Below are 27,713 nucleotides of genomic sequence, written 5' to 3' on the forward strand. Positions count from 1 at the left end.
TCCTCCCAGGGGACAGTGAAGGGAATGTCTGCAGAGCAGGTGACCTTTGAGGAGATGGCTGTGTATTTTACTGAGCATCTGTGAGCTCTCCAAGACTTGTTTTAGCAACACCTGTACAGAAATGCCATGCAGGAGAATTGTTATACCATGACCTTACTGGGTACGGATTCCTGTCACCTTGAGTAATGGAAGATGGGAGAGGTGTTTAGCTTCTGTTCAAGCATCTTCACTGGTCCCCCATATTTCAGGTGAATCAGCCCTGATAGTTCCTAGAGCCTGCATGTTACATTCTGTCCCCTTCCCACCCACAGGAGACTCAGCAATATCAGGGGTGGCTCTAGGCACCAGCAAAGCAAGCAGGTGCTGGGGGCAGCCCATTTGTAGGGGCGGCAGCCCACAGGGATCCAGCCTGGGAGCTGAGAACCAACAGGGGGCCCTAGGAGCTGTAGTTCCTTGGTTAGCTCCCTACCTATAGAGCCAGCCCTGGAGCAGGAAAAGAACTACATTTCCCAATATTCCCTTGGCAGCTGTCAACAGGAAAGGGAGTGGGAGAGAGTATGGTAGCTGAAATCTCATGCTGCAGCTTGCTGTGAATGGAGAGCTCACTGCTAGCACGGGATGGCACTGTGAATGGGGAACAAGTGTACCCAAGGAGTAGAAGGCTTTGGCCCAGATAGCCCCTTCAGAAGACATCCCCAGACTGGATTAGGGATACTGGTGTGACCTCACCTTGCAGCCCCCAAAGAAGGAATTGAGTGGACTAAATGGACAGCACCCCTCTCTATCTAAAGCCTAGCAAGGGAGGTACGTGGATCCCACTAGAATTTAAAATGAAAAGTAAGGGAGGGGAGGCTCTGGGCCCGGGCAGCTTTAAATACAGTACTAGGCACATAGAAGGATTTCCACTTCTGAGCCACAGAAGCAGAAATTGACTTTTCCTTTCCAGATTTAGCTAATATTCAGAAAGGGAATCTAGCACCTGCCTTCCAGATTTGAACACCTCAAAATTCAGGAGTGCTCAAGCTCAATTTGAGCAGCTGTTACTTCATTTCTCCCAAATCAAATATACTGATCCACTGTAATTTACTGTAGAAAAATTAGGATAAAATTGAGCAAGAAATGCTTCCCAGTGGTTTTTAGGACTGGAATTGCTATTTTCAACAGCCATTGCCTTTTTTTTTTTTTTAAAGTTTTATTTATTTAAAAGGAAGACAGTGGTGTTGCATTGGCAAATTCCCCATAGAAACAAAGAGTGGAACAAAAGAATAATAAAGACACCTCAAGTTTTCCTTATTTATGGAGAACAGTCTTATAATATGCATCCAGATATCCTCCAATCACACAAGCTGAAAATTGTTCCACTTTACTGCAGTTCTGTAACCATATTGGAACCAATCCTGTCTGTGTTCTGTGCACATCCCAAATTCCTGCTGAATGACCCTCCCTGGGAGCAAGTTACCAGTGACCCAGGTCTGGGGCGAAAGGAGGGTGCAGGTTCCGGGGGGAGCTCAGCCCAGGGCTGGAGCAGCAGGGGGTGCAGGTGGAGGGGGCAGAGCCGAGGGCTGGGGCAGCCAGGTTCTGGGGTTGAACATAAGAACGGCCATATTGGATCCGACCAAAGGTCCATCCAGCCCAGTATTCTGTCTTCCTACAGTGGCCAATGCCAGGTGCCCAACAGGGAATGAACACAACAGGTAATCAAGTGATCCATCCCAGGTCACCCATTCCCAGCTTCTGGCAAACAGAAGCTAGGACTAATATCCATTGATGGACCTATCCTCCATGAACTTATCTAGTTGTTTTTTGAACCCTGTTATAGTCTTGGCCTTCACAACATCCTCTAGCAAGGAGTTCCACAGATTGACTGTGTGTTGTGTGAAAAAAATACTTCCTTTTGTTTGTTTTAAATCTACTGCCTATTAATTTTGTTTAGTGACCCTAGTTCTTGTATTATGAGAAATAACAATTTCTTACTTACTTTTTCCACACCAGTCATGATTTTATAAACCTCTATAATATCCCCACTTAGTCAGCTCTTTTCCAAGCTGAAAAGTCCCAGTCTTATTAATTTCTCCTCATATGGCAGCCATTCCATACCCCTAATCATTTTTGTTGCCCTTTTCTGAAACTTTTCCAATTCTAATTTATCTTTTTTGAAATGGGGCAACCACATCTGCATGCAGTATTCAAGATGTGAGCGTACCATGGATTTATATAAAGGCAATACGATATTTTCTGTCTTATTATTATCTACCCCTTTCTTAATGATTCCCAACATTCTGTTCACTTTTTTGATTGCTGCTGCACATGTAGTGGATGTTTTCAGAGGACTATCCACAATGACTCCAAGATTTCTTTCTTGAGTGGTAACAGCCAATTTAGACCCCATCATTTTATACGTATAGTTGAGATAATGTTTTCCCATGTGCATTACTTTGCATTCATCAACATTGAATTTCATCTGCCGTTTTGTTGCCCAGTGACCCAGTTTTGAGAGTTCCTTTAGTGGCTCTTCAAAGTCTGCCTGGGACCTAATTATATTGAGTAGTTTTGAATCATCTTTCAATTTTGCCACCTCACTGTTTACCCCTTTTTCCAGATCATTTATGAATGTGTTACATAGGACTGGGCCCAGTACAGACCCCTGGGGGACACCACTATTTACCTCTCTCCGTTCTGAAAACTGACCATTTATTCCTATCTTTGGTTCCTGTCTTTTAACCAGTTACCAATCCATAAGAGGACCTTCCCTGTTATCCCATGACAGTTTACCTTGCTTAAGAGCTTTTGGCGAGGGACCTTGTCAAAGGCTTTCTGGAAATCTAAGTACACTATCTCCACTGGATCCCCCTTGTCCACATGCTTGTTGACCCCCTCAGATAATTCTTTTAGATTGGTGAGGCATGATTTCCCTTTATAGAAACCATGTTAACTCTTCCCCAACAAATCATGTTAATCTATGTGTCTGACCGTTTTGTTCTTTACTATAGTTTCAACCATTTTGCCCAGTACTGAAGTCAGGCTTACTAGCCTGCAATTGCCAGGATCAGCTCAGTAGCTCTTTTTAAAAATTGGTGTCACATTAGCTATCCTCCAGTCATTTGGTACAGAAGCCAATTTAAATGATAAGTAGTTCTGCAATTTCACATTTGAGTTCCTTCAGAGCTCTTGGGTGAATACCATCTGGTCCTGGTGACTTATTACTGTTTAGTTTATCAGTTTGTTCCAAAACTTCCTCTAATGACATCTCAGTCTGGGACAGTTCCTCAGATTTGTCACCTAAAAAGATGGCTCAGGTTTGGGAATCTCCCTCACATCCTCAGCCATGAAGAACGATGCAAAAATTTAATGTTGTTTCTCGCAGTGGCCTTATTCTTGAGTGCTCCTTTAGCACAGGAGTGGGCAAACTACAGCTTGAGGGATGGATCCGACCCCTCAGTGCTTTGGATCCGGCCTGCGGGATTGCCACTCCCATGGCGCTATGGGCCCCACTTCGCTCCGGGAAGTGGCCGGCACCAAGTCCCTGCAACCGCTGGGGGAGGGGAGGCAGAGGGCTGAGCGCACTGCCCTTGCCTGTGGGTACCTCCCCCGAAGCTCCCATTGGTGGCCAGTGGAGACTGCCTTGGCCCAGTGCACACTGCTGCCCCCCTAGAGCTGCTCCAGGTAAGCAGCACCAGGCCGGATCCCACACTCCAAACCCCTCCTGCACCCCACACCTGAGCCCCTTGCTTGCCCCACAAATCTCTGCTGCATCCTACACCCCTCCTGCACCCTAACCTTCTGCCCTGAGCCCCCTCCCACACTCCACACCCTGCCCTGCACCAGTGCCCTGAGCCCCTTCCCACACTGTGCACCCCCTCCTGCACCCAGCCCCTTGCACTGAGCCCCCTCATACACCCCGCACTCCCTCCCGTACCCCAACCCCCTGTCCCAGCCCTACATTCATGGCCCTGCATGCAATTTCCCCACCCAGATGTAGCCTTTGGGCCAAAAAGTTTGCCTATCCCTGCTTTAGCATCTCAATCATCCAGTGTCCCTCATTGGTTATTTAGCAGGCTTCCTGCTTCTGATATACTTAAAAATTTCTGTTATTTTTTTTAGTCTTTGGTTAGCTGGTCTTCAAATTCTTTTTTGGCCTTCCTAATTATATTTTTATACTTCATTTGCCAGAGTTATACTCCTTTCTATTTGCTTCACTATGATTTAGCATCCACATTTTCAAGGATGCCTTTTGGCCTCTCACTGCTTCTTTTACTTTGATGTTTAGCCCTGGTGACACTTTTTTGGTTCTCTTCCTATGTTTTTTAATTTGGGTATACATTTAAGTTGAGCTTCTATTATGATGTCTTTAAAAAGTTTCCACACAGTTTGCAGGGATTTCGCTTTTTGCGCTGTACCTTTTAATTTCTGTTTAACTAACTTCCTCATTTTTGTGTAGTCCACTTTCTGAAATTAAATGCTACAGGGCTGGGCTGCTGTGGGGTTTTCCCTGCCACAGGGATGTTAAATTTAATTATATTATGGTCACTATTACCAAGTGGTTCAGCTGTATTCACCTCTTGAACCAGATCTTGTGCTCCACTTAGGACTAAATCACAATCTCCTCTTGTGGGTTCCAGGACTAACTGGTCCGAGAAGCAGTCATTTAAGGTGTCAAAAAACTTTCTCTCTGCATCCTATCTGAGGTGATATGTACCGAGTCAATATGGGGATAGTTGAAATCCACCATTATTATTATTGATTTTTTTAATTTAATAGCCTCTCTAATCTCCCTGTGCATTTCACAGTCACATCCTGGTCAGGCAGTCCCTACTGCTATACTCATTATTAGAGCATGCAATCACTATCCATAAAGACAGGGGCGGCTCCAGGCACCAGCACGCCAAGTGCTTGCTTGGGGCGGCAAGCCACTGGGGGTGCTCTGCCAGTTGCCGCTAGGTCAGCAGGCAGGCTGCCTTCGGCAGGATGTCCGCCGAAGCCGCGGGACCGGCAGACCCTCCTCAGGCATGCCGCCGAAGTCAGCCTGCCTGCCGTGCTTAGGGCGGCAAAATGCCTAGAGCCACTCCTGCATAGAGATTCAGTGGTACAGTTTGGTTCATTTAAGATTCTTACTTCATTTAATTCTGTGCTTTCTTTCACATATAGTGCCACTCCCCCACCAGCGCAACCTGTTCTGCTCTTCCTATATATTTTGTACTCTGGTATTACTGTGTGCCTGTCAAAACCTAATCCCAGATTTGGACCTTAGCGTCCAAAATATGGGGGTTAGCATGAAAACCTCCAAGCTTAGTTACCAGCTTGGACCTGGTACTGCTGCCACCACCCAAAAAATTAGAGTGTTTTGGGGCACTCTGGTCCCCCCAAAAACCTTCCCTGGGGACCCCAAGACCCAAACCCTTGAGTCTCACAACAAAGGGAAATAAATCTTTTCCCTTCCCCCCCTCCAGGTGCTCCTGGAGAGATACACAGAAGCAAACTCCGTGAGTCTAAACAGAGGGATTCCACCCTCCCCGTTCCCAGCCTGGAGAACAGAATTACCGAGAGTCAATCTCTCTTCCCCCCTCACCCAGAGTGAATGCAAAGTCAGGCTAGTACATCTAACACACACAGGTTTTCCCCTGACTTCTTCCTCCCACCAATTCCCTGGTGAGCTGCAGACCCAATTCCCTGGAGTTACTCACTAAAGAAAAACTCCAATAGGTCTTAAAAGAAAGCTTTATATAAAAAAGAAAGAAAAATACATACAAATGGTCTCTCTGTATTAAGGTGACAAATACAGGGTCAATTGCTTAACAGAAATATGAATAAACAGCCTTATTCAAAAAGAATACAATTTAAAGCACTCCAGCAACTATAGACATGTAAATACAAAACTAAAACTCAACTTTGTACTTACAACTTGGAAACATAAGATCAGAAAGCAGGACATAGAAAAGTCCTCCTCATAGCTGAGAGAGATTCAGGCAGACAGAAGAACCAAGAACAAAGGACTCACCCACAAAAAACCCTCCACCCAGAGTTGAAAAAATCCCGTTTTCTGATTGGTCCTCCGGTCAGGTGCTTCAGGTTACTTTTTTTTTTCAGGTGAAAGAGACATTAACCCTTAGCTATCTGTTTATGACAGTGCCATTGATTATCCTCATTCTACTTAGTTTCTGTGATGCCTATTATATCAATATTCTCATTTAATATGAGGCACTCTGGTTCACATCTTATTATTTAGACTTCTAACATTGGTATATAAGCACTTTAAAAAATTGTCACTTTTTAGCTGTCTGCCATTAAATGATGGAATTGAATGGGACTATTTTTCATTTGAGTCTCTCTCATCAGATCCTGCCTGTATTTTATCATTTTCCATCCTCTCCTCCTTACTAGGACATTAATAGATCCCTCCCCCCAAGGGATGTCTCTGTCTGAACCACGTGTTCCTACATACCTGTCAGCTTTCCCCCAGCCCTTAGTCTAAAAACTGCTCTACAACCTTTTTAATTGTAAGTGCCTGCACTCTGGTTCCATTTTGTTTTAGGTGGAGCCCATCCTTCCTGTATAGGCTCCCCCTTTCCCAAAAGTTTCCCCAGTTCCTAATGAATCTAAATCCCTCCTCCCTATACCATCATCTCATCCACGCATTGAAACTCTGCAGTTCTGCCTGTCTAACTGGCCCTGCATGTGGAACTTGAAGCATTTCAGAGAATGCTACCTAAGAGGTCCTGGACTTCAATCTCTTACCTAGCAGCCTAAATTTGGCTTCCAGGACGTCTCTTCTATCCTTCCCTATGTCATTGGTACCTACATGTACCATGACCACTGGCTCCTCCCCAGCACTACACATACATCTATCTAGATGTCTCAAGAGACCCACTGCCTTTGCACCAGGCAGGCAAGTCACCATGTGGTTTTCTTGGTCATCCCAAACCCAACTATCTATGTTTCTAATGATCAAATTGCTCATTACTAATACCTGTCTCTTCCAAATAACCAGAGTTCCCTCCCCTGGAGAGATATCCTTACTGCAAGAGGATACCACATCATCATCTGGAAGGAAGGTCCCAACTATAGGCTCATTTCCCTCTGCTCTAGTTGGATGTTCTTCTTCCCTGAGACTTTCATCCTCCTCAACAGCGCAGAGGCTGTCAGACTGAGACTGTTCTACTGTGTCCTGGAAAGTCTCATCTATGTACCTCTGTCTCCTTTAGCTCCTCCAGTTCAGCTACTCAGGTCTCCAAAAGCCTGTACACAGTCTCTGATGTACACATATGCCACCTGCCCATCAGGCAGGTAATCATACATGCAGCATTGGGTGCAGTAAACTGGATAACCCCCTACTCTGTTGCTGGACTTCTACCTGCGTTATCTTAACTCCTGAAGCTGGTTCCTTTGTTGTTCTTTTCTTTTTATCAGGGGGTGTTTTGCCTTTAGGTTTAAAGAATGTTAAATGTATCTAGCTCCCCACTCCCCCTGTAAACTCCCTTGCAAAACTCCCCTGTTAGCCATTCCTGTTCGCTGGCTCCTCTGGTTGCTTAGGAGTAAAGCCCTGCTCTTCCTGAGTAGTCCTGCCCCCTAGTTAAGGGTTGATGGATACTAAAAGGCTTAGGGATCAAAGCCTCATCAAGAAGCTTTCAGCCTTGCCTAGCACACACACGGTCAGCACATGGTCCCCCAAACAAACAGAATGTGTATGAAGTGATTTAGGTGGTACATGGGTTCAATTCCTGGTAGTGCCACACTCCTTGTTTGAGCTTTTTAAGTCACCTAGACAGGGATTTTGCAAAGGCCACAAGGGAGTTAGGCCCTGATGATCACATACCTGCAATGTATTGATAATCACAAGTTCTCTCAAATTTACTACAGAGAGACTCAATAAACAAACAAGTCAGTGAACTCACTTTTGTAAGTGAATAGAAAAAAAGTTGTAAATAATGCTAAAGCTCTCGCATTAAGAGGTATATTGCATAGTTATAGCTCACTTGCACATCTTAAAGGATGAGGAAAATACAGATACAAATGACCAGGAGCATCTTAGAAAGCCTTGAATCTGCTGACACCCATTCAGGGAGGTCAAAGAACCCAGAAATTATAGAACTAGACTGGATATTTTATACATTCTTGTCACAGTGCATGTTACTCACCCCTCGATTGGCACCTGCTGCTTGTTGTCCAGTGATTAACTCAAGGCTAGCACCCCCCATCCACAACTTGCACATTGTCACTGTGTATCTCTGCTGTCCATCTACAGCCTCAGAAACTGTAGTGTCCTCTTTGTGGCTCAGCCTTCCGGCTGGGTTACTGTCAATATTCCCCCCCTTCTAGGGGAATTTAGCTCCTAGTCCAGCCACTTCCCCAGTGGTAAGTGGAGGGCAGGGGAATCCCAGCCTGGTTTCTACTCCAGGTCCCAGCCTAGGGACCCTGTGGATTTCAGCCTACTGCTATGTCTCCCTGGGCCACTTCCCCATGTCCCCAGCATCTTCTTCATGCTTCCTCAGGGCCAGCAACTACCCAGCCAGGATTTCCTCTTGCTCCCCAGTCTGTGCCAACAGTGGCTCTGCCCAAGGTGCTACTGGGGCTGCAGCCTACTCCAGACACAGGCATCCATTCTCAAACTCCAGACAGCTACTGATCTAGCACTCGCCTGCAGCTCTTTTTATATGGGCCTGCTGGACCCTGATTGGCTGCTCCTCACAGCCACTCCCCTATTAACTGCTTGCTGCTCTATTAACCCCTTATCTGCCAGGGTGAGGGAGATGCCTCATCACACTATCTTTTATGTAACCAGTTGGCTATTGAACCATATTTGATCACTTTCCATGTGTATAATGGGATTAATGTCTACCCATTATTAATACAAGTGTCCATAATTACACTTCCAATCATTAATATTAATAATTTGCATCAAGCATGTCTTAATAATTCCTATATGCTAATATGGTCTAAGTGCCTATTTACTGCCTAGTTACCAGATTGCCAAAGTGCCCCACCAACTCCTTGTCTCAGAATTACTTCTGTAATTCTGCAATATGTCTGTACATTTGTTGTCATTTGTTTGTCTCTCAGAATGAGAGTGCAGAATTGATGCCCTGGGGTTAACTTCTTGGGCCTGCAAATTTTTAGCTAAAAACTCAGGCTCAGCATAACTACTCACTCCAGGCCTTGTACTAATAAAACAAGCCATTATCCATAGCCCAGACTAATAATCCAATGATTTGTGGCCTTCTACTTGCCACCTATTATATTTCACCCTAGTAAGCAACACACACTTTCAAAATTATATCCAGATAGTGTCCCTTTACATATAGCAAGCTAAGATTATACATGAGACAAGACCATAGGTCAACATACCCTAACAGTAGCATGTGCTGAAGCTGCGCATACTGACTTTGTATTTCCTCCAGGAGTTGTTGCTAAATCTCCATGTCTTTCTCCTGTGTTTTTTGCCATAGATACACTGTCCCTGGCCACACCAACGATCTCTCTGGAGAACTCAATTTCTTTTTGCCTCTCTCACCTCCTGATTGACTGAGTTTGGGGGGAAATCGTGCTACTAATAATATATGTTGCTGTAACGTTAGTCTATTTGTACAAAGTAATGATAAAGATGTGTAAAACAGAGATCCGTGTAATTGCAGTCACTGGCCTATAAAGGGGAATCCAGTTTGTTTAACTTGAATTGTGGTATGATGGAATCACTGAACATAAGCCACTCTGAGAGTTGTGCTGGATCACAAAGTCATGGGTCAATAATGTAATGCTGTTGCAAAAAAAGCAAATGCAATTTTAGCTTGCATTAAGAGAGGCATATCATGCAAGTCAGAGTGTAACGAGAGGCCTGGACTTAACATGACCCACAGCCTTCTTGTGTATGGACTTAGCATAAACCGCAGCCATCTTGTATGCTGTCACCCTAAATTGGAAACAAAAACTATAGAGTCAGGAGAATTTGGCCTTGATATGGACAGATAAAAAAGTATCAGCTGCAGCCAGAGCCCTGCTAACAGGAGATAGACAGATATTCACAAAGTCATGAGAATGGGAGAGAATGGAAAGGCTAACCTTCAGTTTCTGCAGCTTCTTCCTGATAATAAAAAGTATGAGGTTTTGTGGTTGCAAGTGTATGCTAACAAAGCATAAAGATAAGTAGACCTGCAGAAGTTTTAAGGCTAATGAGTAGGCGGTCTTAGGCACGTGAACCCCTGTAGTGTTTTTTTCATAGCTATGTTTTAAGTTAAATAATTAGTTAAGGCATAGGTAAGAGAGAATCTCATTTTAATTACATAATGAGGGTCAGAAAACAAGTTCATTGGAACTTAGCTCTGGGGCTCAAGACCAAAGCTACTAGAATTTTTTAACCCCTGCACGACCAGACTGTGTAGAAGACAGAGCCTCAGATGACATGACCCTGACAGGCCATCAGTAGACATCTATCTGTTTTATTGGGAGTGCTTGGTGTGTGTATTCTGTTGCTTTGTTGCTAATTGTTAATAAATACTTGTACATGTATAAGGATATTCACTGTGTGAAGGCTCTTTCACTGGGAAAAGGCCTCACAAACCCAAAGTGCCCTGAGTCCACTGAAAATGGGTGTTTGCACTGAGTCCACTGGGAATGGGTGTTTGCCTGGAGCCCACAAAGCGGTAAAGTTGGGTCCCTTGTACCCTGAGAACCCATGAGGATGGGTAGGAGTGGGAGCCCTATATTATGCCCTGAGTACCTAAGTGGGAGGATATAGATGGAGTTGTAAATTGTGTGGGTAATAGATTCGGTGGAGACATGCACGCCCCTAAGGTCATTTCGGATGAAATGATTGAGTCTCACACGGTGAATAATAACAGAATACCTGTGCCCTTCTTCTAGCCAAAATTTGCCATGACTACTCCAAACATCAAAGAAGGAGATCCCAAGGGGTGGGGGCTAGTTGAGGTGCCCATCCTCCTTAGTAAGTCGGTAGCAAAACAAGTCTGTGCCCATATGCCTTTCAGGGAAAGGAGGCACTTGAATCTGCTTGTAAGGGGTTTGAAGTATATTGTAAAGGCATGAAGCCAAAACCAGAGAAAGATGTAATAAAGGCAGCATTATAGAAAGCTGCCAGTAATCTTTCAAGCATGGTGTTGCACAAGGAAAAGCAACTGGAGGATTGTAAATGGGAGTTAGTGGTGGTTAAAGATAATTTGGTATTACAGGGTTTGGAGTTAAAAGCAGACCACCTTAAGAGACAGGAGCTGTGACTTAGTTGCAGGGGAGTGGAGAAAAAAAGAGTTTCAAAGTGGAAAATGGAGAATGAGTAAGTTAACATCTAGAATTAATGCATTAACACATGGAGTTGCCTAGAAACAGTTAACTGCAGCAGAGAAGAGCAATCCTGCAATCCATTTGGCATGCAAACAAAAGCAACAGACACTGGGGCCAGGTGTGAAAGTAACTTACAGGACTTACCGGTACTGCCAAAGTCCGAGGGGGGTGTGGCCTCATCCGGAAGAGGCGTGGCCTCATCTGGAAGAGGCGTGGCCTCTCAAGATTTAAAGGCCCTGGGGCACCAGCTGTGGATGGGAGACCCAGGGCCTTTAAATCAACCAGGGGCTCCCAGCTGAAGAGGTGGCTAGGAGCCCCTCAGGGCTCAGGGGCAAATTAAAGGGCCCGGGGCTCTGGCTGCCGGGGGGGACCCCAAGCTTTGCGGGGCTGGGGCAGGGATTTAAAGGCTCAGAGCTCCTGCCCCTGAGGGGAGACCCGAGTCCTTTAAATCCTGGTCCCAGCCCAGCCGCCAGAGCTGCGGCCAGGATTGAAAGGGCTCTGGGCTGCCGACAGCTGCGGGGAGCTCTGAGCCCTTTAAATCTCAGCCAGGCTGGGATTTAAAGGGCTCTAGGCTGCCTGCAGCTGCGGGGAACTTTGAGTTCTTTAAATCCTGGCCCCTGCCTGGCCGCCGGAGCCGGGCCAGGATTTAAAGGGCTCTGAGCTACCCACAGCAGTGGGGAGCTCTGAGCCCTTTAAATCCCAGCTGTGGCCGGGATTCAAAGGGCTCTGGGCTGCTTGCAGCCGCGGGCAGCCCAGAACCCTTTCAGTCCCTGCTGTGGAAACTGGTGTGGTCCAGCACGGCGCACTGGCTCTTGACAGTAGGGTGGACTGGACCGGACCAGCTTACTTTCACCTCTGCACTGGGGGAACAAATTCAGGGTTTGCAAGTGCAGATCACAACCCTCACTTTCCTCCCAGAGCTAGGATAAAAATTGGGGTAAGGGTTCCCAACTGTTTTAATCCAGGGATCCCTATTCTTTGAGCAGAGCTAACTATGTTGCCCGCTTCTTCTACTTCTTCTTAGTTTGCTAAATTTGCTGCTATTAGTTTTTACTTTAATATGACATCACAGGGTTAATCGGTTGCTTTCCACCCCCCTCACACTTTTGTTTTTATGAAATGTTAGTGAAGGGTACTTTGGATACTTATGTGAAAAGTTGGTGTTTTGTTTTGTTTTTGACAAAGAATGACAGAGGTCTGCTGTATTCCACAGAAATTTTAAAGCAACCATGGGGACAAATACTTTTCTGCCTTTTTGAACAATCCCAAAGTAAAGAAACACCGACTAAGACAACTGTGTTGCAGGGATTGTACTTGGTGACTAAGTCTTTACCAGCAAAATGTACCACGTTAAGCAGAAAGCATAAGAATCAAGTTAATGACACTGTAGAAACAGCAGCTGATAAACACAGCACTCTGAGTGAGAGAAAGGAGCCTTTAAGATCACAGAACTTAGTTGCTATGGTGCAAAAGTAGGTCAGACTTTGCCTGCTTTTGCCCAGTCTAACTAAATATGATGTCCGCTCTGGGTCAGGCTCTGCAGAAGTTCCATTGGCCCTAGTGCCCCTTCCTCTTTCCCACCCCTTACCCACACTGTGCTAACCATGATAGGTTCTAAGTGGGAGAAAAAATTAAACATGCAAATAGTGAGGTATTGTGGCGTGGTGTACACAGGACCATAGTATTCACAGCAGGGAGTATTAGGACAAACAGAGTACTGCCCAGGATTACAGGCAGTACAAGCATATATATATTGCTGGGTGCTTTTCTCACACTGACACTAGCAATAAAGTATTTTCAAGGGCAACCTAGATATTAAATCCGCTGTAGCAGCTGTGTTAGTATTGAGTCCAGAACACTTGCAAGGTCATAAGCGAACATAAGACATAGGAAGGGACCTCCTGGGACATCAAGTCCAGTCCCCTGCTATTTCAGGCAGTCCTGTCGTATCATCCTGTTCAAGCCCCATCTTCAAGCTAGTTAGGTTGTTTTCTCCACTGCTCCCATCTGAAGGTTCTTACAGATCCTCACTCATCTGATGGATAGAAACCTTCTCATTTCCAGACTAAATTTGTACATGGCCAGTTTATCCCCATTTTTTCTTCTGCCAACATCTTTCAGCTCAAATACCTCTTTCCTGTCCCTGTTGTTCATCCCACTGATGTATTTGTACAGAGAATTCCGGTCCCCTCTCAGCCTTTGTTTCCCTAGGCTAAACAAGCCAAGCCTTTTCAGTCTACTTTTGTGAGACAGAGTCTTCATTTCTCTACCAGCTCTTCTCTGCACCTGTCCCATTTTGAATTCATCTTTCTTGAACATAGGTGACCAGAATTGTACACAGTGTTTCAGAGAAGGTCTTACAGTGTCTTATACAATGTCATTAATACTTCCCTATCTCTACTGGAAATACCTTGCCTGATGCATCCCAGCATTGTATTTGCCTTTTTCATGGCCACATCATGTGAGTAACTCATAGTTATACTGTTATCAACTAAGACACCCCAGTCTCTCTCCTCCTCTGCTGTTTCCAACTGATGATCCTCCAGGTTATGGCAGAAATTCTTGCAATTAGACCATAGTGACCTTTCACTTTGTACTATTACATTTCATCTCATTTCTATTTCTCCAGTCCCAAAGCGTGTCCAGTTCTTCCAGTGTAATAGTCCAGTCCCAGGTTGTTCATGACCACTCCGTGAGACAGCAGGTCTGATGGCTGCAGTGGGAAGAACAACAGACTAGGGAACTAACTGATGGAGCTATTGTTTGGCCTGATGGCCAGTAGGCAGCAGCAAATTCCAGCTCTGATGCCACCCTCTTCCCTCTCCCAGTAGAGCCTGGTCCACTTGCTTCTCCTCTTCACTACCATTATCCTGCTGTCAATGAGCAATTCCGGGTAGGGAATAAACCACTCCATGCAATTCATGGGTGGAAGTGTGCATGGACAGATGTGTCCATTGTGATTTGGTCATGGGCAGTTCCATTCTTTTATAACTGACATACTTGGATGGGGGTTGGGGGGCAGGAGTTCACATTGTGATAGCTGGGAGGAACGAGCTGCTAACTTGTAATAAACGATTTGTGCTGCTCAATCGTTTGGTGTGTGAGTGCTTAGCACACACTAGAGAGGAAGGAATTTCATAACAAAACTTTTAATAAAGTCTCAGATCAACACCATAAATTATAATAAAACTGGCAATGAGGAAATCGAACACACTGAATCAGACAGGCAAATCAGTACAGCTCACTGATATGGTTCTCACAGGTTATCCATTACAATTATGATTCCTTCCCCCCCGCCCCACAGTGCAGATGTGGGCACCCATGCCATATCTTACTTCCCTTATCCTCCTAGACTCTACCTCTCTTATCAAAGGTGCACTTTCTGGCTGTCTATACCAGACCCATAAACTGCATTTATTCTACAGTGAAGAGAAACCCCCAGACAGCAAGTCTTCTATTACAATCTGGTTTATTTTAATCCATAACTACATGGGAGTGAACATTGCAACGACTATTGAAGTCAAGGAAATAATTGATATCAGTCACAGAAAAAAACAGCAACTGCCAATGTTCTGTGTATAGAAACAGGGCTGGCTCCAGCTTTTTTGGCACTCCAAGCAGTGAAGCCAAAAAAAAAAAAAAGATAAAGCCGCGATTGGTGGCACTTGGGCAGCAGCTCTACCGCGCTGCTTCAATATTTGGCAGCAATTCGGCGGCAGGTCTTTCCCTCCGAGAGAGAGCGAGGGACCTGCCACCAAATTGCTGCTGAAAACTCGGACGTGCCGCCCCTTTCCATTGGCCGCCCCAAGCACCTGCTTCCTGCATTGGTACCTGGAGCCGGCCCTGCATAGAAATGTGCTAATTTAAACCTAATTGATTAATTAGAATCATTATATGCATGTTTTTAAATGCTGTGATAGAGCAGCAAAATTAGTTTTCTGAGATCAATGCAAAGGAGGACAGGATATTTAATTTAAAAATTTTTTAAATGATTTTGGGAAAACAGAAACGTAAACTTGTCAGAAATAAGAATGCAGAATTTGACAGACTATTTTGTAATAGCCTAAATAAACACTATTTTGTAATAGCCTAAATAAACCTGCAGTATTGCTGACTCATGTCATTTTATCTTGAGTATGGAAATATTCGGAGATTTTCTGAAACACAAGCTGCTGCACTGAGATGAGAATCACAGGTTTCATTAAAGGAAAGGAAATCTAGCCTTTGTGGAAAAAGCCTTGAAAATATGAAGCTAGTGCATCCCAGAGGCCCAGAAACAAAAAGGCAAAGATAAAGGAGGAAGGAAAGGAGGATCCAGGGAACTACAGGCCAGTCAGCCTCACCTCAGTCCCTGGAAAAATCATGGAGCAAGTATTCAAGGAATCAATTTTGAAGCACTTTGAGGAGAGGAAAGTGATCAGGAGCAGTCAGCATGGATTCACCAAGGGCAAATCATGCCTGACTAACTTACTTGCCTTCTATGATGAGATAACTGGCTCTGTGGATGAGGGGTAAGCAGTGGACATGTTATTCCTTGACTTTAGCAAAGCTTTTGATACGGTCTCCCTCAGTATTCTTGCCAGCAAATTAAAGAAGCATGGGCTGGATAGGGTGGATAGAAAGCTGGCTAGATCATCTGGCTCAACAGGTAGTGATCAATGACTCCATGTCTAGTTGGCAGCGGAGTGCCCCAAGGGTCGGTGCTGAGACCAGTTGTGTTCAATATCTTCATTAACGATTTGAAGGATGGCGTGGATTGCATCCTCAGCAAGTTTGCACATGACACTAAAATGGGAGAGTGGTAGATATGCTGAAGGGTAGGGATAGGATACAGAGGGACCTGAAAAATTAGAGGATTGGGGCAAAAGAAATCTGATGAGGTTCAACAAGGACAAGTGCAAAGTCCTGCACTTAGGACGGAAGAATCCCATGCACTGCTCCAAACTAGGGACCGAGTGGCTAGGCAGCAGATGTGCAGAAAAGGATCTAGGGGTTACAGTGGACGAGAAGCTTGATATGAGTCAACAGTGTGCCCTTGTTGCCAAGAAGGCTAACAGCATTTTGGGGTGTATAAGTAGGAGCATTGCCAACAGATCGAGGGACGTGATCATTCCCCTGTATTCGGCATTGGTGAGGCCTCACCTGGAGTACTGTGTTCAGTTTTGGGCCCCACACTACAAGAAGGATGTGGAAAAATTGGAAAGTCCAGCAGAGGGCAACAAAAATGATTAGGGGGCAGGAGCACATGATTTATGAGGAGATGCTGAGGGAACTGGGATTATTGAGTCTGCAGAAGAGAAGAATGAGAGAGGATTTGATAGCTGCTTTCAACTACCTGAAAGAGGGTTCCAAAGAGGATGGATCTAGACCAGTGGTTCCCAAACTTTTGTACTGATGACCCCTTTCACATAGCAAGCCCCTGAGTATGCCCCCCCACCTATAAGTTAAAATATATTTAACACCATTATAAATGCTGGAGGCAAAGCGGGGTTTGGGGTTGAGGCTGACAGCTCACGACCCCCCATGTAATAACCTTGCAACCTCCTGAGGGGTCCTGACCCCCTGTTTAAGAACCTCTGATCTAGACTGTTCTCAATGGTAACCAGGGCCGGTGCAACCACTTATGCAAACTTGGCGGCCGCCTAGGGTGCCTAGTGGTTGGGAGCGCCTAAAAGCCCGCTCAGGCGAGGAGGTGGAGTGGAGGTGAGCTGGGGGGGGGGGGCACGGGGGGGGCTGCCCGCAGTAATGGGGGGGCGCACAGGGGAACCACTCCCCACCCCAGCTCACCTCCACTCTGCCTTCTTTGCTGAGCACATAGCCCCCGCTCTAAGTCACCTCCAATCGGTACCGCAAGCCTGGGAGGGGAGGAGAATTAGAGTGACGCTGGCATGATCCGTGGAGGAGGCGGAGCCGAGGTGAGCTGGGGAGGGCTCCCCAGGCGGGGTTAGCTGCTGCGGTGGGTCTCCCCAGGCAGGGTTAGCTGCCGCAGAGGGGGGGTCTCTCCAGCAGGGGTTAGATTCTGCGGGAGGGGGAGTCTCCCCAGGCTGGGTTAGCTGCCACAGGGGGGCTCGCCAGGCAGGATTAGCTGCCATGGAGGCGGGCTCCCCGGGCGGGGTTAGCGTCCGTTTGGGGGGGGGGTCTCCCGGGGTGCGGTTAGCTTTGGGGGGGGTAGCTGCTGTGGGACGGGGGGCTCCCCAGGCAGCGGGGGTGGTGGGCTCCCCAGGTGGGGAGGGCTGGGTTAGCTGGGTGAGAGGGTGACGCAAGGTGCACCGGCCCTGGTGGTAGCAGATGACAGAACAAGGAGTAATGGTCTCAAGTTGCAGTGGGGGAGGTTTAGGCTGGATAGTTGGAAAAACTTTTTCAGTGGGAGGGTGGTGAAGCACTGGAATGGGTTATCTAGGGAGGTGGTGGAATCTCCTTCCTTAGAGATTTTTAAGGTCAGGCTTGATAAAGCCCTGGCTGGGATGATTTAGATGGGGATTGGCCCTACTTTGAGCAAGGGGTTAGACTAGATGACCTCCTGAAGTCCCTTCCAATCCTGATATTCTGTGATTCTATGAAAGAATTGAAAATGCATTTATTTTTAAAAATTCTTAATTTGTTGGTGCATGAATGATTACTTTGGAATTATTGAAGTTTTAAATTCTGTAAATCAACATTTAATAATAATTAGAGTCTAAATTTTCCTTTCAGATGGATTTCATATAAAATATGGAATATTTGAGAAATTAGTTCTACACACAATTGGTGACATGAAAAAAAATAAAGCACAAGGGTGCTGGATACAGAGGCAAAATAACAGCTGAAAAAGGCAGCCCTCATTGGTGCATCAAAGAAAATGGAAGACGTTTTGATAGTCAGTTTAGAAGATGAAGAATAAGCATGTGCTATGAAGGAATTTAATATTTATAAATTGTATATTACAAATTAATTAAAATACAGGCAGTTTTACATTAAAATATCGTGAGATGTGACTGCTTGATCTACCACCATCAGTTAATATTAATTAACATTAATATTACTATTAATATTAATAACATTGTTTATGATGATTTATTATAAAAACTAAGGTAGCAAAATGACACTCATCTGGACAGTGTTAATCAAGTGAAATGATGGAGTGCTAAGAACAATAAAAGGCATAAAATAACTTATAAAAACAAATAATTAAAAATGATGAAAAAACATTTACTGTAGATTACAGGAAAGGGGGCCCGTCCAGCTCAGGCAATAGCAAGAGCAGATAAGTCAAATTTGTAAAGGCTGCATGGATCTGCAGCTTTCGTCTATGTCAGCTGACAGAATTCATTTAAACATACATAGACACAAAACACAGTTTGTGTGTGTGTGTGTGTAAAAAATATTTGACTGACTCTGAATCCTTAATCCAGTCCCCTTTTGGCAGCTCAGTATGTCCAAGACAGAGACGAACTGCCTTGTCCAGGCAGGGGGCTGCACTGCGCACTAACCATCAAACCATATGGAGACACGGGGTGCTGCTGAGAGCGTCTCCCGCTTCCTAAGCCCCAGCTCCTGCACCCTGCCTCTGGTTTCTTATATCTGACCTTCGCCTTCCCCTGCCCACTCTGCACCCCTCCAATTTGCCCCTTGGCTCCCCTCTTCACGTCTCTTTTGCAGGAAGCAGAGCCTGGTGGTAGCAAAAGCAGAGTGAGAAGAGGGCAGCGGCTGTTACTTCTGCTCGGCAGATGAGGGTTGAACTTCCTGGGTCAGACGCTGCAGCTGCTACAGTCCCCCCGCTGCCTCCATTGTGAGCCAGGAGCCCGGGCTGCGCCGCTGTTGCGCCCCAGCGGGGTGTGTGCGGGGAGAGCCCTTCCCTAGCGCCCCTCTGTGCCCAGCCGGGGGGACTCTCTCCGGGGGCTGGAACCAGCCCCTGGGGCAGCCCCGGGCTCTGCCGACACCAGCCCCTGAGCCGGAGCCTGGAGGTGAGGGGCGAGACCCGGGGGAAGGGCTGGGGCCGGGCAGGAAAGTGACTCTGCACCACTGGCCCCTCCTCGCCCCAGCTCTGCTCCCGGGGGGCGGGGGTCTGCGAGTCCCAGAGCTGCTGCGTCCCTGACCCCCACCCCCACCCCGGGCTCTGCTCCCCTGAGCGCCTGCAGGAGCCGAGCCAGCTTCGGGAGAGCGAACGGCCCGGGTCGGGCCAGGTACCGAGTCTCCCAGCCCGAGGGAAGGGTGCAGGGGGGAGACGAGGGAGAGACTGGCAGGGGCAGCGGGAGACTTTTCTGGGACAAGGTGAGGGGCAGGGAGAGGAAAAGCCAGTTCCTGCCTCTGCCTGGTCCCCGCGCTGCGGGGGGAATGCGCTGCCCTGGGAACAGTGTCAGGGGAAATCTCTCAAAGTGGATCCTTTAAGCATTATAGCTGGAGCACAGAGTGACACTGACAGTGTTGGCTGCACAGTGTCAGACTAAAGGAGCCTCCTCAGTTGCTTATAACATCCTCACAGTAACTAGATTCATCTGGCCTCTCCTGTAGTCTGACAATTGCTATGTTTATCTTTACAGTTTCTTCTACCCTCTGTGAATTTATTTTGGAAAGTTTGATGAGAAGCCAGTTGGCCTGTTAATGAAGAGGGAATGGGAACAAGAGCAAGTTACAATTTTACCCTTACAAAAAGGATTGTTTCTTTTTAATCAGTTCTAGTGCTTTAAGAATTTGGACTAGACAAGTGATTTGATAACACTGTCTCTGAGTACCTTCAGGGACAGAAAATAGTGGTAATAAAAGGCTTTTTACTCTAGTGGATAAAGGCCTAACATAAGTTGGTATCTGGACACTGAAGCCAGATAAATCCAATTAGAAATTAAGCATAAAGTTTAACAGTGAAGGTGATTAACCACTGAAACAAATTACCAAAGAAGTGGTAGATTCTCTTGATATCTTCAAATCAACGCTGGGTAACTTCTAGAAAATATGTTTTGGCCAAACATAGGTCTTTGGGGAGATGCAAGGTTAACTGGGTAACAATTCATGATCTCTGACACACAGAAAATCGAACTAGATGATCCAGTGGTCCTGTCCGGCCTTAAACTCTATAAATTTTAGGATCTCATTCCACAAACACTCACATGTTTAATATTAAACTTCTGAATGGTCCCTTGGAGGAGGAGGTGGATCTGTTATAAATAAAGTGATGAAGGATGGGATCTTTAAATACAGGAGCATAATTTAGACACCTAAATCCAAATTTAGGTCACTAATTTAGCATTCCCCTAGAATGGTAGAGAAAGTCTAGGGGAAATCAGAGTTTGAAATGGACTAAATCCCTTCTGAAACCTCCCCAGTCACACTTTTGGAGAATTCCCTGCACTTGAAGTCTTTAAACCACAAGCTGAGGACTTCGATAGCTCAGACATAGGTCAGGGGTTTGTTACAGGAGTGGGTGGGTGAGATTCTGTGGCCTGCGTTGTGCAGGAGGTCAGACTAGAAGATCATAATGGTCCCTTTTGACCTTAAAATCCATGAGTCTATTCTTGCCCTGACAGATTGCAGAATAACATCCACATTTTGCTCCAGGTCATCCAATCCATGGAAAGACAGGGAAGGGAAATGGCTGCAGTGGAGCCAGTGACCTTTGAGGAGGTGGCTGTGTATTTCTCCAAGAAGGAATGGGCTCTGCTGGGCCCGGATCAGAGAGCCCTCTACAGGGATGTGATGCAGGAGAATTATGAGACTGTGACCTCTCTGGGTAAGGATTCCTGTCCTCTCTGGTATTAGAAGCTGGGGAGGGGGGCTGAAAAGTAGCTGGGTTGTCTTCTGTGCAGGGTTCTTCAATGATTTCCCCCACCCCGCTCAGTCTGTATAGTCCCCAGCTCCTGTGTGTGAAAGACTGTTACTTCCACATGCCCTCACACAGGACAGCAGAGTCAGGGATACAACAATGGTGCTATCCTTCCATAACCAAGATTTTCAAGTGAGACAAACTCACTCTCTCTTCTCCTTCCTGAGGTTACATCTGTTCTCTTGGGCCTCTGAGCACTTTGTGACCCCAGAGCTGGACAAGTTTCTCAAGTCATGACTCACTTTACCTAAGCAGCCAGATTTCAAATGAGCTTCATTTGCATCTTGCCCACGTTCTGCCTCAGCCAGTTGTTTTAGCAGGAGGTACCAAGGTGTTCTTCACTCTTCTACTAGTCAAGAAGGGCAGGGACTGGTGTCATGGGGCTGTGGCCAGTTTCTGCTCATGCTTCTTTCTTCTGCCAGTGTGCTGAATTCTTGCAAAGAGGCTGTTGTTCCTAGTGTCTGTTCCTGGTTGGAGTTGATTTCTGTGAAATTATGATTTCTCTCAGTGAGCGTCATTGGGCTCTGTGCTGAGTGAGGGCTTATGAAGTACCAGTAATTTAATATCTGGGAGTACTATTTTTGGAACATCACTAGAGTAGAAAAATGTGAGGAGGGGTCTTATGTTTCAGGCACTGCACTTGGAATCAGAAAACTTAGGTTCAGTTTCATGCACTACTACACACTTGAAGCTCTTGTAAGTCTCTGAGGCTGTGACTTTCAAAGTTACCCAAGGGAGTAAGACATCTAGCCCCTGCTAACTGAGTTGTCTGGCCCCTTTGGAATTCACAGTTTTAACCTCTCTGGTCCCACAAGAATGGGCTGAGGTCTCAAAAATCTGCTTTTGAGTAAGAGCTTTGCTTCACTACTGTGCTAAATCAGTACCCCTGCTATCGATGCTCTCCCATTGACATAATTAGTTCTCCTCAATGAGAGGTGGAAGCTATGTCAACAGGAGAGCATAGACACTGTGTTAGGTCGATTGTAAGTTATGTTGCTCAGCAGGCTGGGTTTTTCACACCCCTGAGCAATGTAACTTACATCAACTTAAGCCCTTGTATAGACAAGACTTGAGAGACTTACAGAGCTCAGTCTATTAAGTTCATCCAGAGGAAGATTAAGAGATGTTTTGAAGACATAGATGCCTACATGAAGAGAAGATTTCTAATACCAGAGGGCTCCTTAATCTAGCAGCCAAAGTCAGAATGTGATTCAATGAGTAGAAGCTGAAGGTGGGTGAATTCAGGCCAGTCATAGTCAATGGAGTATATTACATAAGAGTGTGGTAGAGTCTTCATTCTTTCATCATCATCATCAATATAGTCTAGCTCAACCACAAGATATGGGATTGATGGAGTAATCTTTGGGTGAGGTTCTCTGGCCTGTGTTTGACATAGGAAGTCAGACTAGATATTCATAATATTCCTGTCTAGCCTGTACATCTAAAAATATATCTTTGCAGATCTGTACATTAGTTGGAAAGCCAGTCAGTCTTGTCTCTGGTCAATTCAGCAAACCATCACTAGTCACGAAGTACCTATACAGGTGCTTAATTTCATGAAAGTCAATGGAACTCAAGCGCTAAATTTAAGAGATTTGCTTGACTGGGCACCTGAGAGATTATGGGGCTGCGATAGTTGAATTTGTTAGGATAGAACGTCTCTTGCATCTAGGGAAGGTATGACTTGAGATCAGCAGAACAAGGACAATGGACTTCAAAAAAGCAGACTTAGAGAATTAGTAGATATGGTTCCCTGGAAGAAAATCTAAGCAAAAGAGGACTTCAAGACAGCTGACACTTTCACAAAGAGACAATATTTAAGGCACAGCAGCAAACTATCCTGATGTGAAGAAAAGATAGGAAAAATAGTCAGAGGCCAATATGGCTGCATCAGGAGATTTTTCAATAACCTGAAAATTGAAAGGGAATCACACCAAAGTGGATATCTGGAGAGATTGCAAAGGATGGATATGAGAGAGTAATAGAAGCATGTAGGGATACAACTGGAAAGGCTAGGGCACCAAACATGTTGCACATAGCAAAGGATGTGAAAGGCAATAAGAGGTTCTTTAAGTACATTAGGAACTAGAGAAAGATGAAGGAAAGTGTTTGTTCTCTACTTGGTAGGGAAGGAGAGCTAATAAAGGACAACATATTTTGCTTCAGTCTTGCCTAAAAAAGTTAATTGTGACCAGATGTTTACCACATCTACTATTAAGAAGGAAGGCACACAAGCCAGAATAGGAAAAGAACAGGTTAAAAAATACTCTTAGATTTATTCAAGTTGGCAGGGCCTGACACAATTCATCCCCAGGTATTTAACCAACTAGATGAAGCAATCTTGAATGCAGTAGCAATTTTCTTTCAGAAATTATTGAGGTGAGTGAGATCCTAGAGGACTGGAGCAGGGCAAACATGGTACCTATCTTTAAAAGGGGAACAAAGAGGACCTTGGGAATTATAGATGAGTCAACCTAACTTTGATACCTGGAAAGATACTGAACCAAATTATAACAGTCAATTTGTAAGCACCTAGAGGATAATGAGATAATAAATAATAGCCACCATGTATTTGTCAAAAACAAATCATGCCAAACTAACCTAATATCCTTCTTTAACAGGGTTACTGGCTGAGTGGGCTGGGAGGAAGCACTGGAGACGATTTATCTTAATTTTAGTAAAGCTTTTGAAACAGTCCTATATGACATTCTCATAAGTGAACTAGGGAACTGTGGTACAGTACTACTGCTGAGAAGGAACTCCTGAGTTATAGTGGATCACAAATTGAATATGAGTCAAAAATGTGATGTAGTTGTGAAAAAGGCTGCTATCCTGAGGTGTATCAACAGGAGTGTCATATGTAAGACCCAGGAGGTAACTGTCCTGATCTACTCAGCACTGGGGAAGTCTCAGCTGGAGGACTGTTTCCTGTCCTGGGTGCCACATTTTAAGAAAGATGTGGACAAATTAAAGGGAGTCCAGAGGAGAGCAACAAAAATGATAAAAGTTTCAGAAAACATGAGCTATGAGTAAGGCTAAGATTTTGTCATGGATATTTTTAGTAAAAGTTATGGGCAATAAAGAAGAATTCATGGAATAAAGAAGAATTTCATGAATTCATGGTTTTACTAAAAATATCTGTTACAAAATGGGGAGGGAGAAGTCTCTAGCACCCATCACTGCTGGGACTCTGGAGTCCCCCACTGCCCATGGTGGGGCTGGACAGCTCTGGGGGCCCTCACTGTTCCTGACAGGAGATCCAGGGTCCTCCCGCCACTCACGGCTCAGAGCTGCGGGGGGGATCCCGCCACCCACGGCAGCACAGAGCTCCAGAGGCCCCCACTGCCTGCAGTGTCTGTGAACTGTGGGGTTCCCCCACCACCCATGGTGGCTTGGATCTCCCCCACCCACAGTGGCCACCTGGATCTGAGCCACCACGAGCAGTGGGGGGACCCTTCAGCTCAGAGCCACTGCAGGCTGAAGTCATGGAGGTCTCTCAAAATCATAGCCTTAGACATAATGAGACACAGTCCCCAGCCCAGTAAGCTCACCAGGATCTTCCAAGTCTGGCTTGTGTTAGAGAACGACTTGTGTGTGCTGGGAGAGGGTGTTATATTTGGCAGGGATGGAGACTTGATTGTACCCCATATGTCTGGAGAGCAAAACAATTATGCTCCACTCACTAGAGAAATATGTTATGGCAATTCCCTAGGCAGAGTGGATGAACCCTTCATCTAGACCAGTCTGTTAAGGAGTCTGACTGATTAATATCCCAGTTCCTGTAGCATGGGGGTGGGGAGAGGAAGGAGCCTTTCTGGGTTGCTTATTCAGCTCCTGGATCTGGAAGTAGTAACAGCACTCATCTTAATGAACAAGATCAGCACTTATTTCCTTGCCCCCACAATGCAGGATTTCCAGTTTCCAAACCCAGTGTGACCTCCTGGCTGGAACAAGAGGAAAAACTGTGGGTCCCCAGTCTCCAGGAATGGGAGATCCTGAGAGATGCCTACCCAGGTGAGGAATCAGCTACACTGATTCAGAAACCAATTATTGTATCCTCATGGCAGATGTCCCTTAGGCATTTTCATCAAGCCTGTCTGACCCGTCAGCCCCTGCCTTCACCTGTATTTGAAGGATAGTCCCCTCCTCTCTCTCCTCTGGGGAAGGGTTTGCTGCTCTTTCAGTCTCCTCCGCAGTTATTTTGATTTGTTCTGCCGTTTACTGTTCCCCTTTCTGAGGTTCCCTTCCTCCCCCCCGCCCCCCTGGGCACAGGGAATGACTTGTGTCTGGATTCTCTTTGTCACAGCAGGTGATAGGATGGTGAGTGAGAACAAGGAGGAGAATCAGGAACATCCTGAGCAATTGGAACCACACAGGACATCAGGAAGATCTGAAGGGGAGGCTTCCCAGATTCCTGAACATGGAGATGCTGCCCCTCTGGCCTGCACTGACTTTTGCATGCAAGAAAACCAGCTGGGGCAGAGTCAATGTAAATCCTCTGACCAGAAAATATGGGTCAAGGAAAACAAAGACATGGTTCAACAGAGAATCCCCACTGGTAAGACACCTTATACATGCGGTGACTGTAGGAAAAGTTTCCGGTGCAGATCACAACTTACTAGACACCAGAGAACCCATACAGGAGAGAGACCCTACACGTGCCTGGACTGTGGGAAAAGATTCAAACAGAGCTCAGCCTTAATTACACATCGTACAGTCCACGAACAAAAGAAAACCTATAACTGCCTTGACTGTGGGAAGAGCTTCAGTCGGAGCTCAACCCTTATTCAGCATCAAAGAATCCACACAGGAGAGAAACCTTATGAATGCAGTGAGTGTGGGAAAAGCTTCCGTGTGAGCTCAAATCTTCTATCACATCAGAGAACCCACACGGGGGAGAAACCCTATGAATGCCCTACTTGCGGGAAAAGCTTCATTCAGAGCTCAAACCTTCTATCACATCAGAGAACCCATACAGGGGAGAGACCCTACCAATGCAATGAGTGTGGGAAAAGCTTCAGTCAGAGTTCATCCCTTATTAAGCATCAGAGAATTCACACAGGAGAGAAACCCTATAGCTGCCCGGACTGTGGGAAAAGCTTCAGTTACAGTGTAGAACTCAATGATCATCAGAGAACCCATACAGGGGAGAGACCCTACAAATGCAATGAGTGTGGGAAATGCTTTAGTTGCCTCTCGCACCTTCGATCACATCATACAACCCACACAGGAGAGAAACCATATAACTGCCATGAATGTGGGAAAAGCTTCACTCGCAGATCAACCCTTACTACTCACCAGAGGATCCACACAGGGGAGAAACCCTTTAAGTGCTCCGAATGCGGAAAAAGTTTCCGTGCAAGCTCAGCCCTTTCTGAACATCAAAGAATCCACAGTGGAGAGAGACCCTACAAGTGTCTTCACTGTGGGAAAAGTTTCTATAACAATTCAGCCCTTTCTAATCACCAGAGATCCCACACAGGTGAGAGACCTTACACATGCAATGAGTGTGGGAAAAGCTTTAGAAGCAGCTCACACCTTCTGTCACATAAGAGACTTCACAGTGGTGAGAAACCCTATAAGTGCACTGACTGTGGGAAAGACTTTCGGCACAGCTCAAATCTCAGTACTCATAAGAGAATCCACGTAGGACACACACCCTAGATATGTTCTGGCTAGGACTGGGCCAAGTGAAGGACACCTTTTCCAATTCCCATGAATCTTAGAGTCAGGCCAGGCTGGAGTGGCCATGTGACTAGGACATGAAATGTTTATTAAAGCAGAAAATGAAATTATCTTCCTGGGACAGAGCCATTCAGAGCAAGAGGCTGAGACAAGATTCGCACGTTGTAATAGCATTTGATTATGACTTCTCAAGAAACTGTGAACATCCTCCTTCATCTCCCAGTTTTACTTTTGATGTTATCACAGGGGTAGTCAATTATTTTTGTCAAGGCCCAAATTTCTTGGTCAAGGTATAGTCAAGGTTCAGGCTTCAGAGAAAATAATAATAATAAAAAACAACTATAATGATAATCATAAGTAAATAAAAAGATTTTGGGGCCCATTCAAAAGTTTCTGGTGGTCCAGATTTGGCCCATAGTTGACCTATTGACTACACCTGACTTAGAACCAGCTTCATCTTATAGAATGTGACTTCTAATTTATACCTGATAGTGTTTTAGACCTGGATGCTCCAAGGGACTGAGGTGCTGTGACACTGAGGATTGCAATGCCTAACTTTTAGGCACCTAGAAAATCACAGGAACGACACTGGGATCCACAAAGCCTGAGTTAGCAGCCTAGACTCCATAGAGAATGAATGGGGTGAGATAGGCAGTTTAGATTGTGATTCATAAAGGCCAGCAGGTGGGGAGCCACTAAAGCTAGCCAATGGGACATGCCAATGAAAGTGGTGTGGTCTAAGCCCCATCTCTCTCTCAGAGATAGGCTCCTCTTTGGTCTTGCAGTTCATGATGGGGCATGTTCTGTTAGGCATGTGCAGAGGCCATGTAACAGCACAAAACAACAGAAGATTGAGGAGGAGAAAGACAACCTTCTTCGTAACCTTTAGCAGAGATGTGGAAGACCCTTAGTTCAAGTCCCCCCTCCACCTGATGAGGTAAAAGAA

General features: G+C 45.7%; 3 protein-coding genes and 1 pseudogene across 9 annotated transcripts in view; 2 read left to right on the forward strand and 2 right to left on the reverse strand.

The window, feature by feature from the left end:
• The window catches only part of LOC115635683 (zinc finger protein 239-like), an 811,791-nt gene that overhangs the window by 603,184 nt on the left and 180,894 nt on the right, over positions 1-27,713 (reverse strand). The gene's annotated exons all lie outside the window — the stretch shown is intronic.
• LOC115635664 overlaps positions 1-27,713 on the forward strand; it is a 1,110,108-nt pseudogene that overhangs the window by 340,862 nt on the left and 741,533 nt on the right.
• Positions 1-27,713, reverse strand: part of LOC115635684 (zinc finger protein 239-like) — an 861,693-nt gene that overhangs the window by 54,264 nt on the left and 779,716 nt on the right. The gene's annotated exons all lie outside the window — the stretch shown is intronic.
• Positions 18,924-27,713, forward strand: part of LOC115635661 (zinc finger protein 501-like) — a 160,476-nt gene continuing 151,686 nt past the window's right edge. The window contains exons 1-4 of one of the 7 annotated variants that reach the window (XM_030534745.1): positions 18,946-19,229; positions 20,818-20,989; positions 24,989-25,096; positions 25,392-27,079. In XM_030534745.1, the coding sequence (XP_030390605.1) occupies positions 20,830-20,989; positions 24,989-25,096; positions 25,392-26,746 (1,623 nt within the window). In that variant the 5' untranslated portion in view covers positions 18,946-19,229; positions 20,818-20,829 and the 3' untranslated portion in view covers positions 26,747-27,079. Of the gene's footprint in view, positions 19,230-19,308; positions 19,449-20,786; positions 20,990-24,988; positions 25,097-25,388; positions 27,080-27,713 lie in introns of those variants that run through there. The other 6 variants (XM_030534743.1, XM_030534744.1, XM_030534746.1 and 3 more) reach the window with 6 other exon arrangements.

The sequence above is a fragment of the Gopherus evgoodei genome, chromosome 15 (genome assembly GCF_007399415.2).
Source record: "Gopherus evgoodei ecotype Sinaloan lineage chromosome 15, rGopEvg1_v1.p, whole genome shotgun sequence".
NCBI lineage: Eukaryota > Metazoa > Chordata > Testudines > Testudinidae > Gopherus > Gopherus evgoodei.